The sequence below is a fragment of the Coffea arabica genome, chromosome 6e, assembly GCF_036785885.1.
Source record: "Coffea arabica cultivar ET-39 chromosome 6e, Coffea Arabica ET-39 HiFi, whole genome shotgun sequence".
Lineage (NCBI taxonomy): Eukaryota > Viridiplantae > Streptophyta > Magnoliopsida > Gentianales > Rubiaceae > Coffea > Coffea arabica.
Window position 1 is genome coordinate 7,516,713 of NC_092321.1, and position 15,450 is coordinate 7,532,162.

At 36.2% G+C, this 15,450-nt stretch overlaps 1 protein-coding gene across 6 annotated transcripts; it reads right to left on the bottom strand.

Annotated features, from left to right (window-relative positions):
* Positions 1-5,169: 5,169 nt before the first annotated feature.
* Positions 5,170-15,139, bottom strand: LOC113695780 (fe-S cluster assembly factor HCF101, chloroplastic). Of its 6 annotated transcripts, none has more exons than XR_011816842.1 (17): positions 14,809-15,139; positions 14,577-14,690; positions 14,383-14,463; positions 11,154-11,296; positions 11,019-11,069; positions 10,523-10,678; positions 9,978-10,121; positions 9,759-9,901; positions 9,392-9,461; positions 9,170-9,265; positions 8,964-9,019; positions 8,682-8,735; positions 8,340-8,463; positions 7,716-7,840; positions 6,298-6,420; positions 5,788-5,856; positions 5,170-5,684 (listed from the first exon to the last, which is right to left on the bottom strand). XR_011816842.1 is itself a non-coding variant. In XM_027214931.2 (17 exons), the coding sequence occupies exons 1-16, from the start codon at positions 15,122-15,124 to the stop codon at positions 5,788-5,790; spliced, it is 1,899 nt and encodes a 632-aa protein (XP_027070732.1). In that variant the 5' UTR covers positions 15,125-15,139; the 3' UTR covers positions 5,170-5,684. The 6 variants fall into 6 exon arrangements, 5 of the variants coding, with proteins under 5 accessions (XP_027070732.1, XP_071910961.1, XP_071910960.1 ...); XM_027214931.2 differs by having other exon boundaries at positions 8,930-9,019; XM_072054860.1 differs by lacking the exon at positions 14,383-14,463 and having other exon boundaries at positions 8,930-9,019.
* Positions 15,140-15,450: the final 311 nt, after the last annotated feature.

Below are 15,450 nucleotides of genomic sequence, written 5' to 3' on the forward strand. Positions count from 1 at the left end.
TACCCTTAAGCTATAAAAAAATGAACATTTTACTAACTAAGAAAAAAAAAGTACTAAATTGGAACCATCTTAAAAGTGAGGAGATGAAAATTGGTAAGGTTTTATATTACAACCAGTAGTCACTTCTACAGTAGGAAGATATTGTAAAAGTAAATGCTATTTTTTAAACCATTTCTACAAATAGAACCCTTCACAGCGTTGAAGGTAATTAGCATGTAAAATCATACATTTGAGCAAAAAAAACTTAGTAATAGATGAAATTCAACTTCAATATTATATAAAAAATTTACTCAAAATATACAGACTTTTTTTATGGGTGTGAAATATGAAATTTTATTATAGAAAAAGTCAGAATTTGAAAAACTGTCAGAGTTTCAATTACTTTATTTCTCTTGCGCTATGCATGAATAGAAATAAATAAATAAATAAATAAAGTTGTGAAACACCAAAAAAGGAAAAAAAATAAAAAGAACCTGCAGCTATTCTTCTCCAAATGCATTGAATATTTCATTAATTAAATCCTATATCTCATTGGCATTTGCAATTCAATTATACATATATATATGTATGTATGTATGTATGTTTGTATAGACATTGTTAAAGAAAAGTAGAAAATTTAGAGAAAGAAAAACAAGTTTAGAAAATTTAAATATGAGGGTATTATTGATAATTCATTACCTTTGATATTAGTATATGGTCCTACTATCACTTCAAGGGTGCTAAGTGAGATTTTAAAATGTTTAGGGGAGCTAGGTGATATTTCATGAAACCTCAAGGGAGGTTTCTGAAATCATCCCTACAAATAAAGTATTCGTATAAACACGCCGTTGCCTGCCCAATAGCTCCTGATCGTGGTCCAGTGCTGGATGAGAAGGATATGCAATAAATTGAAGTTGGAACTTTTTGATTTCAATAACCTTGTGCTGAAAAGAATAGCATATATTGGTGATCCATGGTCAAGTGGTGCAACTCCAAAGTTTAATTAATAAGATAAGTTTGTCAGAAAAGCTGACGAATTAATTGTTTATATCCAATAAGGATGAAGAAAAGTCGCTTAAAACAGATTCGTCCCAGGCTCAAAGACATCTCAGAAGGAGGACAAGAATGAAAAGTTCACTTCACAACATAATAATACTCTTGCTGCTTGTGAATTACACGTGTAACAAGAATCTCATACTCATTCATGGAGCCGAAAGGTTTCTTTAGGGGGTGTCCGGATCAATTCTTACGGGGCCCGACTAAACCTCCTGCGCTCTGGGAGAGGAGGCCCCACTCCACATCGAAGACATAAGCCACGGAACTCGAACCCTGATTGCCAAGTAAGTGGCTATACCCTAAAGAAGGGGAGCGCACCGTCCGAGCTACCCCGTGGGGGCTGAGTCGAAAGGTTTTCAAGAAGAAGGTTTTTATTGTTTTTATCTTCGATCTTCAAAAACAAAAGGGTCGGAAATTTCCAAATGGCCAAGTCACATGTATCAGGTTCAATTTACAAAGAATTTCCAGGTTAAATTTGTTGAAGAAAAAGCTAGACAAATCCAAAAAGATAAAAAGGACCAAGAAAGAGTTGTCAAGCTAATCCATCATATGTGGCTTTTTTCGTGAGGAGACTGAGAGGGTCACGATCTGCAGAGACTCTAACCGTGATGATAAAGAAATGCAATTAATTGGAAAAACCATTTTTCTTATTGTGTAAATCGAATAGTGAAGTGGGAAAATGATACTCTAACAAACCCTTATAGGCTACCGAATTTTCATGGCTAATTACATACTTTTACCGCGAGGTGCTATTAACCAACCATCATGAGCAAATTAGAGAACGAAAGCAAAAGGTTGAAGGCCTAGCAAATTATCTTAACTTATTTGTTCCCTCAAAAAAAAAAATCTTATTTATCCATCTGGTTGGTGGTCATGATGCCCGTGCTTGAAGGCCTAGCACGATTGGACCCGATGTCCAGTCATCAATGACTGATGAATGAAACTTTTGTCGACAGATCAGCAACCCACGACCGAGTTGATTCGTCGTGATTTTGCGGCTCGATATGTTACTGTCTATGGTCTTTAATTTGACTGTAACTCTTTGCCAGTCAAAACCAAGAACATTAACACACTGTAGACAGTAATATCACTTCTACCTATACCTGCTCTATGAAATAGGAGCAGCAAATAATTGATGAAACAGATAAATTACGCAAGTTATAGTCATATAAGTTATAATGACGTGTAGTGTCATTATAAAAGAAAAAAGAAAAAAGTGACGATGAGTAATGTACAATGGTATAAGAAAATCTATATAATTATTTGGATTCACATATAGCAAAGCTCTACAAATAAACCCATAAACGAAGTCTACACAAATATTTGCCTTCACCCGGCAATAAAGGCTGCTTTAGCCTTTAAAGCTATATGACTTCAAATGCATTGCATATTTCCTTAATGCATTTCCCCTGCTGATCGAGGCAGACAAATTAAGAGCATTAATAATAGGTAAAGATCTTGTTGGTAGAAAGGCCACCCTTCGCCGGGGCCGCAAAAGGATTCTTCACAATTTCAAAGATGAAACACTGATTGTCCATAACCACAGATTTAAAATGTCAAAAAGGTTGGAAATCATTGTCCATGAATTGTACAATACAGCGTCTCTATCTGCTACATATACGCCCCACACAACTTTAGAGCATGCACGGCCATTGCCGGCTCTTGTGTGATCCATATCATTTTATTTAGTATGTTAGATTTTCTGAAATAGCTTAGCATTAATGGTTGGTTATAACTCGTTCCAGGTGTTATGAGAACGTGAAAATGAATACTATCAACAACTCTGCAAGACAACCACCTTGAAAATTGCAAATCATAATTAGTTTCTAATTTCAAGTAAAGGGAAGATAATGGTTCGCTTTCATTCGTGTCATTTCATCTACTCCCTCCGTCCCACTTTGATAGTCCTGATTTTTTTTTCACACAGTTTAAGAAAAAATAGTTAATTTTGTTGGAACAATCAATTGAGGTAGCTATTTTCCTAAAATACCCTCACATTAATTAGAGTACAACTTTATGGGAACTTGAATTGATAGTAAAAAAAGAATCAACTCTCATTAAATGGGGTAGGTTTATAGTAACAACAACTTACATTGAATAAGGGTATTTTAGGAAAATTAAAATACAATTACATTCTTCAATTGGAAAGTGGACTATAATTTGGGACAGACAAAAAAGGAAAACATGACTATCAAAGTGGGACGGATGGAGTAGTAGTTGCATTGCATAAATTCTTGGTAATGATGAGATACTCTTAAGCATCTAGATTTTGCACGTTACTACTACTACTATCTTGGTACAAATTAACTATGAAGATTTAAGACTCGCCTCGGTCTTTTGCCATTTTAAGAAGCTGAACCCTAAACTTTCTGTAAAATTTGGCAACGTCCGAGTAAAGAGCCACCTCTGTTTAGGCTTTCTTCACCGGGAAAAAAAGCAGTACTACTACAGAGTATAGACCCAATGCATGCAAGGATGACTTTCTTGTTTAGTGAACAACTCGACGTAGAGAGTGCCATCTACCTAAATAAATCATGCAAAAAAAATAAGAATCTTGGTTTCCTATCTTTTGCCAATAGAAAAATGAAAAAAGAAAGGATGGAGACAAAAATTGACCCCATGAAAGCTCATAATTCTCATCTTCCCACTAGTTGGGAAAAATCGAGTCGAAACGAGATCTTGTTTCATCCAATTTGCACGCGTTAACCACGTAATGTGTGAAGTTACTCCTGTACAAAAAAAAAAAAAAAGCATAATGTGTGAATGTCTGGTTTCTGTTCTCTTATTCCTAGAAAATTATCCTTTATTACATTCTTTATTTTTAGTTACTTTGTAGTTACTAAACAAAAGGGAAAATCACATTTCTTAAATTAGGATTTTTGTTTCCCACAATACCACCTGTTTTAAAGATTGCAGAGACTTAACATTTTTGGTAACTGTAATTACGACTTAACATTTTATAAACAAATGCCCACGAATTTTATAAAGATTGCTGCCACCATCCTTCCTTGGAAAAGCCGAAAAGGCACAATTACTACTACTATTAAACATTTTGACCCAAAAAAAAAAAAAAAAACTACTACTATTAAACACGAGATTTTTCTAATGGCTTTAATATTTGTAGTTGAGAATTTTGGTCCCAACGAAAATATTTAAGGCTCATTATTGCCGTTTTGTCAACAGTTGTAGGTATAGGGTGGTGATGATCACAGTCACACACACCATTCTCTTTTTTCTTTCTTGATTTTGGGTCAAAACGCACGTGAGAGACACAAGGAGTCGTCAAGATTTATCTTTCTTTGGTGGCTTTCGTGGGTTTTTTTTTTTAAAAAAAAATAAATAAATATATGGGTTCCAAAAAAAAATCTAGGGAAAAAAAAAGGCCAACCGTGTTTGATAGGATTGGGGTGGATGGTCCAAGTCATTACTCTGATATAGCTCAACGTGGAGGGGGAAAAGATAAGAGTAAACGTACATATAAAATGATGGAAATAACACATATTGTCGTTCAATTGTATGCAGATAATGTGCACAAATGTATTGATCGGATCTTGTTTGATATCATCCATCAGCTTATCCTTCACAAACAGAGATATTTTCGTGGAAAGCTCTCTTGAGCTCTGTATCTCCTTTTATTTTCTCCTTTATTTTCTCTGTCATTTCTTCCATTTCCTTTAACTTGAGTCCAAAAATTGGATATACAGTAATTCTCCTATTATGAATATAACCGAAAGAAATTTAAAAGCATAGGGTGAATGACAAGGATCTCTATCTCTGAACATTGCATGGAGTTGCCACAACCCAAATTCTTGTGCGAAGAAACCCCAAAAAAAAAAAAAAAAGGGTTATCAGCCAGAGAGATTAGCCCTACACTCGAACTGAAGTTTGCTTTAATTATTTTTTGTTTTCTGGTTATTCATTTCAACATTTGGTTAAGGATAATTAATATGCAGACAAATAGATAATAATACTACGGGGGCTTTGTTCCTGCAGCCCGAGACTCTCGTACATCCATTTACTGATCCCTAAAAGGTGAACGGATTTGTTTTGGGTCCTCGGAATTAAATAGGATCGATCCTCAAAATCCTAAATATGCTACTGCTGATAACCTTTTTGATGAGACGACAGAAGATATGTGGCCACTTCGAATTCCCCGAAGGCAGAGAATACCAATAATTTAAGAACGTTAACAGCTGGATAGCGGACACGGCAACACTCGACAGGTTGAAGATACAGACATTTTTGGTGGAAATTTAAAGGATAGTAGCGATGCTATATTATTATTTGCATCACCAAACAGGCGTGTTCAATAAATTTGCGTGGGGCTTTTGTCACGTATGAGCAAACATTAGCCATATATCCATCTTTTGCCATATATCTATCTTTTGCTATGGCCCTTCCTCTGCAGCTAAACTTGTACAATGCCGGATTTGACCAAACATGGTACTGTATTAACTGCTGATGTTGGAATATCACCAACCCTCCAACTCCGAATCAAATGCTAAAAGGGCAAAAGCATTTGATAACTTGTAGTACTAAGCTTAGTAGCTTGCAACTTCGCCTTTCATGGTGTTTCTTATCTATCCGCTGTAGGTTGTACCAGAGAGTCTTTATCTGAAGAAGTAACCCTCTTGTTTACCTACTTATACCTGCTCAGGGAATATATATATACCAACAAAAAGGGATAAGACGCAAGTTGCAGAAAATTATTAATGAATGCTCGTATAACATGAGAGAGATTTTTCTACTTACCTATGCAGGGGTAAGTTGTGGAACATCCACCAAACGCTCCATCTCTTGCAGCTGGTCATAGGGAGCTATCTGCACAGCATAAACAAAAGTAACTCAAACTCAAGTCGGGAGCACCAGCATCACAAACGGGCACTGCAATAGTACATAGAAGTATAAACCTGCATTAACCTACTCCTAACCAAAGCTTGTGTTGTCAAATTCACTAGGATGTTAGACATCAATAATATTAAGGTATCCAATTTTCCCACCATAAATATATGAATCATACTTTGCTATTGCAACTCTGACATGCAGCATCATTCAACTCTGCCTGATTTTAGCATCATTCAAAATTCGGGCCACGGTCTTCTGATTTGCAAAATGTGTGGAAACTACACGTCCTTGAACCAAAACAACTTAAATTTTCTCTATTATCATCATTTTGCCGGGAAGATAGAATTAACGGGATAGGGTCTCCTTAGAATGTTATTTCAAATATATTGATGTAGTTAAATCAGATAGTCCAAACACCTGGCTAAATCCATCAGGCCAAGTTATCGAAACAGCATAATTTCCCATAGGCCGAATTTCTTCAGGTTCAATGTCTTCTGGAATATCAGTATACTGTAGTTTCTGCTCTCCAGTCCATTCATCCTGTGGCCATCAATGGCAAACGAAACACTAGTTAAAATTTCAGTAATGGAGGAGACTGACAAATAGAAAATTGTTGTGGGAGATGAATTATTGATTATAAAAACAAACGATGAGCGTGTCAAGCTCTCTCTCTCTCACTTTCTGATAAAGTTGCTTTTTGTTTGCATCATCAGGACTAAAATACTGTGACATTCCTTTCCTTCTCGCTGTCCAAAAAGAAACTCTGTGTTTGCTTTCATCAGAGCATCACCAGAATTAAAATATCACCACAGTTCCTTTCGGCTAGGTTTCAAAAAATTAACCAACTTGTTCACATAGTATCATTAGGATCTAAAATGCTAAGAAAGTTGCTTTCAGCTTCACTAGCCAAAAAGTAGTTTTTGGTTTGCTTTCTAACAGAATAAATAAAATACTATTCAAGTCCCTTTCGCCTTCTCTGTCCGGAAAGTAACACTTTGTTTCCTTTGTATTATCAGTACCTAAAATAATGGAATAAGGATATAGGATTCCTTGTGTATATCCATCTTCCCTATCTCCTGGCTAAGCTGGCCATTACCCATCAAAAAATATCAAAGAAGTTACTTTCTACACCTTATTATACACCTGTCCTAAATCAGAAATCTTCTTTCCGTTTGACTTTTTAAGACTTGTGAGAACTTGAATACACAATTCCTACTCTTGTTTTACAGAAACAGATTAATAGTGAAAATTTTTTGTTGGATGAACTAAGCATCAGGTAGCAGAATTATACTACAAAACAAAAACAGAATTGCAGGGTTACAGCCAACAAAGATATGCATTTAACAAGAGGACAGCTGCTATAAGACAAGCTATTGGTGATAATAGGAGGACATGCAAAATCTTCATGGAGATCACAGAAATCCTGAGTTCTAAATTTAATAATGCTGGAATAGACTGTTACTGTAGCTTTTTCCATCAACATAAACTTCTTGGTGGTGACAAGGCACTTAGTTTAAGAGCATAAACTAATCTTGTCTATGCCTCAAGCCATTTTAACAAGACTTTTACACTGATCTAAATTTTCTCAACACCTTCACTCACCGTCATTAAAAAGGGGTCATCACCAAGTGTAGTTGTGTGAATTGGGAATCGTGTAAGATGGATAGGCAAAAGGTATCTCATCTATGGACGTGATTCTAGACAGAAGCTGACTCTGAAACTCAATTCTATTACCCCATGGAATCTTATACGACCATTAGCCTCTCATGATTGCTCATATATCTTTCAGAAGGGGAAAAAAAATAAAACTTGTAGAACAAGATTTCACTACATACCACACTTTGAGCTGACTGATCATTTCGTCTTACAGTTGCAGGATGCAAATAGAATTCTTCATCAGAAGCAGGAACTTTGACCTTGATTACCTTGATAGTTCTGTCATAAGTTACAGCTGTTGACACTGGAAAAAAAAAAAAGAAAAAAAAGGGTAATCTGATTGTCAAATGACATAATTCACAGTCAATGTCAAGTTAGTTGGTAGAGTAGCAATCCTGCCCGAATGGTGGTTTGATTTCATAGAAAATGATAAATAAGGTCAAACAAATTTGACTACAAAACTCATTGTCATGCTAAGAAGATTCATGTTACTTAAAATTTTCACTCATCCCCACCATAATTGTCTGAAGGAATTTAAGAAATATGATCTTGAAAAAGGTTTTCTCTTTGTAGAGATTCCAGAAAACTCAAGTCGAGGCCTAACAACTTGCTAGCATTTTCTTAGGCTAGAGGACTTACTATATTTTCACACTTTTTCACAAGAAGCTACTTCTTCAATAGACTCCAAAAGCATTTTCTTAGGGAAGAGGACTCAGTACATTTTCATGCTTTTTTACAACAAGCTACTTCTTCAATTAACTTCAAATTCTTAAAAATAGAAAAAAGATAAAAGATAAAAGTACCTTGTTGACGGATCTTGGCACACTGTTGGACAACGCAGACCCCTAAGTCTTGAAATGTGCTGGCAATTTCCCCTTGAGGGTCAGCCACCACTTCTGGCACTCCACTATCTCCAGAAGCAGATAGCTGTCACATTGTTTCCTTTCTTATTAAGAGAAAAATTCTAGCCATTGGTTCTCATGTTCTATCAAAATTTTTTAAGTTTCCATATAGAAAAAGTAGTCATGGATTGAGAACTAAACAGACTTATATGAAGTCGAGGATATTTCACAAATATAAACTTCTTAAAACAGACCAGCTACAAAATGGTGCTTTCTAGCCAGAATTGCAAGAATGGCTCTTACACTTGGTCTAATAGGAAGATCAAACAAATGGGGGATTCCAAATTGCTGAACAACCTGAACAGATGGGGATAAATAATTTAAGAATTCATGTCTCCAAATTATATTTGACTTATCATGCTAGCCATCATTTTTGCAAATATTTTGTCATGACACAGTTGCGATGCCACTGTTCATCCTGGTATATAAGTTATCACTTAATGTGTCATAGAAGGAGCAGATAAATATCAGATTTTGGAATATGTATAAACCTGAGAACCCGAACCTCTACCAAAAGGGTAATACCGTTTTCCATCAGCATCAAAGTGGCACATATTTTCAACTACAGCAATACAAGGCACCTGCTAACACAAAAACACTCAATAACAGAAGGTAACTGAGCAACCAGCATACAGTGATGGGAAAGTTTCAGTAGATAATATGTGGAAGGTTAAGATCACCGCATTTGCTTCAAAATACAATAATAGCACACATAAGTAACGGAACCATACTTTAAGCTTTGAGAACATCCGAACTCCCTTGGCCACGTCTATAAAAGCAAGCTTCTGAGGTGTAGTAACGATAACAGCAGCAGTCAAAGGAACAACCTGGTAGTTGAATTGAACTATAAGATCTAATGGATTTTAAAAATTACGGTGACAATGTACAGAATTATCAATTAATATTTTACAGAAAAGATCCAATAAATGAGTACCGGGGCATTAAAACATCACCTGGCATAAGGTAAGTTGAATATCACCAGTTCCAGGAGGCATGTCAACCACAAGATAGTCTAGTTCCCCCCTGCATAAAAGTGAGAATTAGAGCATAATATCAAACCAAAGCACATAAGCATATCTTAAACAGATCTGAACATTAACATAAAACTTCCAATTAGCTCTTACTATATTACTTTTCCTAGTTTAAGCAAACAAATTTTTGCCATGTGATAAGCTGGATTCAAATCAAAGAGGTGCCAATTGGAATGAACAATATCTACATTATGTGATTGACCTTTCCTCCTAAAAGTTTAAAACATAACATGCAATAGCAAAACTTCCAAATTTAAGAGATCTAATCTAAATATTATGCAAGGCATACCATTCTGTAGTAGTCAGCAGTTGGTTGATAACTCCAGAAACCATTGGACCTCGCATTATTGCACGCCCTTGACCAGCAAATCCAAAAGATACTAACTTGACACCCAAGTAGTCAGTTGGAATGATGGTGTTCTTCTCTGGGTTCTGTTAGATGTCTTTCGCTGGTTATAAAATGACCAAAAAGTATCACACAGTTTCTCCCAAATAACTGGAGAATTACCATTTCTAGCAGCCGATTTTCAGGGGAGACCATCGTTGGCAAGCTGGGACCATAAACATCTGCATCAAAGAGACCGACTCTAGCACCCATGCCAGCCAACGTAAAAGCAAGGTTGACGGCAACAGTTGACTTTCCTACCCCTCCCTGCAGTAAATGCAAAGCTATTGTAAGTGCTAAAGACAATGTCACAGTAAAGCTACTAAAAGGACTCAAGACAATAATAAGCATGATAGCAGTTGAAGATAATAATCGGTTAAACACCCAAGTCAGATGTTCAAATCAACTTCTTCAAGTTATCTCAACATTAAGAGTCCAAGTTTCACATATTCAGATACTAGCACAGAAGTCCTATATTGCTTTAATCCGAAAAAAACAAGTACACAGGCAAAGTCCCATCACTAAAATTTCTACTTTGAACAAAATAAAGGAACTCATACAAAATGTGTACCCATGCAGATATGTGTACTCATACAAAATAAAGTAATGTAACAAACAAATCAGGTTCATAGAATAGCTAACCAACAGAGAGATTGCACATGCTTTACCTTGCAACTCGAAACAGCTATTATGTTTGATATTGTTTGCAGACCCATTGGAAGTGCCCCAGCAAACATAGGTTTAGCTGGTTGTGCTGACATTGTAACATTTACTTTTCTCACCCAGGGGAGTGCTGCAACTACCTCATTAGCCTTCTGTTCAAACTGTGGAAAATGGATTTTTACTGTGTGTCTATGATATATTCAAGTCTAATTAAGAAAAGAGTCACTCTCACGGAGCTCTTTGAAGGGTGGGAGGAGGGGGTGCGGGGGAGAATGCAACAAGTTGTCTAAATATATCATTTCAATAAAAAGTTGATCAAAGAATGTAATTAACGGAAGAAGCAGAGAAAAAGAGAGCTTTGGTTAAAGTGAAAATCTTTTCACCAAAGAATCCTGCTGCAATGGACTTAAGCAAGAACAGAAAGTAATAAATTAAATAGTATGTACCACAGGATACACACATCAATTCTTGATCAAACAATGGTGGTTGTGTTTCATTTACCATGTCCTTGATTGGACATGCTGGTGTTGTGAGCTCTAAGCGAAATGAAACCTGAGATTGAGTTGAAATGTTGGGTAAGGACATTAAACACTAGCTACCGGCTAATAAAGTGATTAGATTCATCTTTCAAAAGACCTCTCCCACAGCCTCATTGACTAGAAGATCTTTAACAAAGCCACATGAGACGATGTCTGTTCCAAAGTCTGGATCAATTATCTGGGATAAGGCTTTCAATACATCAGACTCTGCTGTATGGAGTGATACTGTGGAGGCATTAGCTGCAATATTCCAAATAATTGTAATTATTGTAAAATGTAACACAGACAAACTTCAAATATATTAGTATGTGAAGAAACACTAACTCAAAGAAATGGACTTTAAAAGTAGTTGGTAAATTGTACCAAAGGACAAGAAAATAAAGGCTCAACATGTTGGAATTATCCCTTCACCGGTGCAGCATTGCCAATCCACTACACATTAGAAGTTTGTAAGGTTGATATGCAATGCAGGACAAGGAGTAGGGGAAGTGAGCTTTAGAGGTCGAGAGAGGGTGAGAAGAAACTAAGTCGAGAACTAGAATAAAGGAACTATATATGTACTTCAAGACTCTTAACATTCCTACAACTTTAATTTCTTTTATTTTTGGGTTAATTACATTTACCTCCCCTGAGGTTTAACCAAATTACCATTTACTCCCTGAAATTTAGACAAACTACAAAAGGTCCCTCAAATTGAAAGATGTATAACAGATACACCCCTCCCGTTAGTCTGTTGCTGTTGACTGTTAAGATTATAATGATGCCATCATACAAATTTAATGAAATGCCTAGATTGCCCCTAAATCCATAACCTTCCCCTTCCCTTCGTTGCTTTTCTTCAAAACCTAACCTACTCCATTTACCACCGTTGACATAACTATGGCAGCAAAATCATCGAGATATATTATCGATACCCACTTTCATGATCATTTTCTTGGTGAGCACGTTTTCACTGTCAAAATCATAATAAATTTATAGAAATTTAATTGACTTCATCTCTATTATTCCCATAACAACCATCCTTTTAACTCCGTTATAAGCAGAGAAAACATCCATTTGATAATATCAAACCCAATGACCAACTACAGATATAACCCAGAGTTGAAAAAATGATTATTTGGAACTCTAAATACCCGCATGAATCAAGTCAGATCCTGGCTGATAACCGTTAATTCCTCACTGCCAATTTGAGTGAGTTTGAGATTTTACTCGTCTCTGGATTGGTCGATATGATTGTGGTAGTTGCAGAGAAGGGAAATACAACAAACAAGATTATTGGCCGACAAAGGGTTACAGACTTGTAGAGACTCTTTTGTGGTGGATTGAGTGAACCTTTACATTGCTTCTATAAATTTTCTTTCATCGCTCAATTGTCGGTTTCCTTTTTTCACTCTACTTTTTTTTCCATTCCTTTCTTTGCTTTCACATTTTAATTTCTTTTTTGTTTTCTAGGCTTTCCTTCTTTCTTCATTTTCTTTCTTTTGTTCCTTTATGCACATATTTTATCAAATTTGATTATTACATGCTTGGTTTTATTTTTTTCTTTTATACTGGTTAAAAACTGTTTTATTTAAGTAGCAAACTCTTAGTTTAATTTGTTATTATTGAAACCACCTTCGATTTTTTAACGATAAGTTTTCTCTAACTACAAGTTTTTACAGAGAGGGTAAATATGACATTTTACTACTTCTATTTAAGTGTCTTTGACGGGGTTACTTAAAAAGGAGGTACTTGTAATATTACCACACCACAGGCATTTAATGGTAGTTTGGTCAAACCACAAAGGAGGTAGATGTAATAAACCCTTAAAAATTTGATGGAAATCAATAAGGGTTATTCAGACTTTTGGCTATTTCCGTTACTTATAAGTGACAGAATGATAGCAGCTCGAGTAGGGGCCAACCAATGTCAAGTAAAGAGATAGTGGTTCCGCGAGGTCCAATTACAAGGAGTCGGGCTAAGCAACTTCAAGAGGCTATACAAGCCCTAGTTCGTCAAGTTCAAGTGCAAGCGGGAGGGTCAAGTGAAGCTCAAGGGCTCATAGTTGACGATCTTAAACTTTGTACACTTGTTCAAGTGATTGAAGCCGAAAATGAAGAAGCTTAGTTCCTATTTAAGGTTGTTAACTTGGCCAATCAATGGTTCCACTAAGGCCGAATGGTTTTTGCCATGTTTCCTAGTTTATTTAAGTTAGTTTTGTTAGTTTAATTGCTGGTTTACATAAAGGGAACCAATTCGGGCAGCTTGAGTCCTCAAGTGGGCCGAAGTGTTTTCCAAATAATTTTAGGGTTTCTTTTGTAAAGGCTATAAATAGCCTCCCTTCCTGTTATCAGGGGGACAATCAGAATTTTACTCTCCCTTTTCCACTTGTGTGATAACAACTCTCTTTCTAAGAGATTCTTCTTTGAATACTTGAGAATTTACTTGAGTGTTCATTGGACTTATAAATCAAGAAACACACTTGATTGTGGCATCTTCTACCTTGTTCCTAGGTTTACTTATTCAAACTCTTGTGGGTTGCGATTAAATTCAAGGTTCGCGAGTTGTTCGTCTAGTGGAGTCAAGGAATTCCGCCCTTAACTTGATTTTAGCGTCTAGATCCGTGACTAATGGGATACGAGTTCAGGCCTTCTAGGTGGGTTCGTATCACAGAAGTTAGTGTGGGAGAGGAATCTATTATTTGGTTAAATCTCAGGGATCAATTCGTTATTTGGTCAAACCTCAAGGGAGGTAAATGTAATTAACCCTTTATTTTTAGGATCATAAATCTCACCTAACAAAACCATGAAAGTTGATAAACTCCTAATTAATCGAATCCTTAGCAGTTAGGAAATGGAAAGCATAAAAAAAATCATATTTAAAAATATGCCTCACTTTCAATGAGATCCCATAAACCTAATTTCCTGTTTCGTGAGTCTTTCATCGCCGATACTAAATACACATGAGACTTCAGGACATTCTTTTCCACAAAATTAAAGGAACCTTGAGAACCCAAGATTATCACGTACTAGAATAATATCATTTCCACAAAATTAACGGAACCTTAAGAAACCAGAATTATCCTGTAGTAGAAATGACTGTTGGCTATAGTTGTCAGTGATCATAGAGCATAGTGATCACAAAATTCGGCATGCCCCTGAAGCCTAAAGTCGTGTCCATCATGAATAGAACGATATAAACTTTAATTATTCGTTTAGTATTTTGGACTTCAAATTGGATTTCGTAAAAGGAAAAAAAGGAAAGGCTGAAATCAAATGTGAACAAGAACAATGGTTTCAACCACTCAATGCCAAGAAAGAATTTAAAGCAAACCAACATCAAACAACCTTTGATTGAACCATTTCTCTTCCTTTTTCCCCAAAAGAAAAGTGAATGATAACCAGTAATGAAGTTGTTGTCGGGCAGAGCTACCAAAAGAGAAGAATATGATACTTCTACGAACTCTTATAATTCAGGAAATGTACCGAAAAAAAAGTGTTTGCAATTGCGGGCTTTCTTAGGAGAAGATGGAAGAACTTACCTTCAACAGAGGCAGCTTTAGCAGTGACGGAACTGAAACTTGAGTGGCCAAACGATGCCCACAAGCTCTTTACATTTCTATGAGATAGAAAGGAGCTAGAAACTGCATGTACACCTACAAAAGCACAAGGTACAACTGCATCTTAGTAGTCTAGTAACAAGTAGTGATAGTTCTCATGCAGGCATTGAACGTTAAAACTGAGTGGGATCATAATGTGGAAGGAAACTTTTACATGCTTTCGGTTGAAAAGTAGAGTGATGAAATGGGAGTGTAGGAGAAGATGAAGTGTGAAGAGATAGCATCTCTTTCGAATGCTTCTCTCTCCTCCTCTGTGTGTGCTTGTGTTGTCTGTAATAATATACAATCAAACTTCTTCTTTTTTGCCCTTTTGGCGTGAGCAATTCCGATTGGGATAGAGGAAGAAGACTGGAGAATGGAGGAGATGGCTGAGCAGACTGCAGAGTGATGAGGTTGAAGGTAAAGACTAAAGAGCAAAGAGATGATGGCCTAAAAGAAGGGGGGAAAATATGAACCTCATGTTTATCCATGCCACGTCATCTTTGTAATGGGCTCATCGCTTTGCAGCAGCCACAGAATCCATAGACAGGGGACCCGCTGGATTTACTTTTCAATTGGCTTCATTTCAGCAGAAACCCTTTCTCATGTTTTGCTTTCGATGGGTTCATTTATTCACGCATCGAGTAAAATAAAAGACTAAAAAAGAAAAGTCGATCGAGCTGATGATAATTGCAATTTTGAGTTGTTAATACGGTACCAATGGGGTAAAATGGTTCAGCTTGTCAAAGGTTTAGAGGGATCGAATTTAGATTTTTCAAATTTATACTATATGCATATATATATATATAAAAGACCA

What these genes read in the sequence shown, in the direction of transcription:
- LOC113695780 (XM_027214931.2), bottom strand. Translation starts at nt 15,124, where the DNA reads ATGGATAAACATGAGGTTCATATTTTCCCCCCTTCTTTTAGGCCATCA. An exon ending in AAAATCGGCTGCTAGAAATG is followed by an intron (nt 9,902 to 9,977) that starts GTAATTCTCCAG and finishes GACATCTAACAG; the next exon opens with AACCCAGAGAAGAACACCAT. An exon ending in ATCAGTCAGCTCAAAGTGTG is followed by an intron (nt 6,421 to 7,715) that starts GTATGTAGTGAA and finishes TGATGGCCACAG; the next exon opens with GATGAATGGACTGGAGAGCA.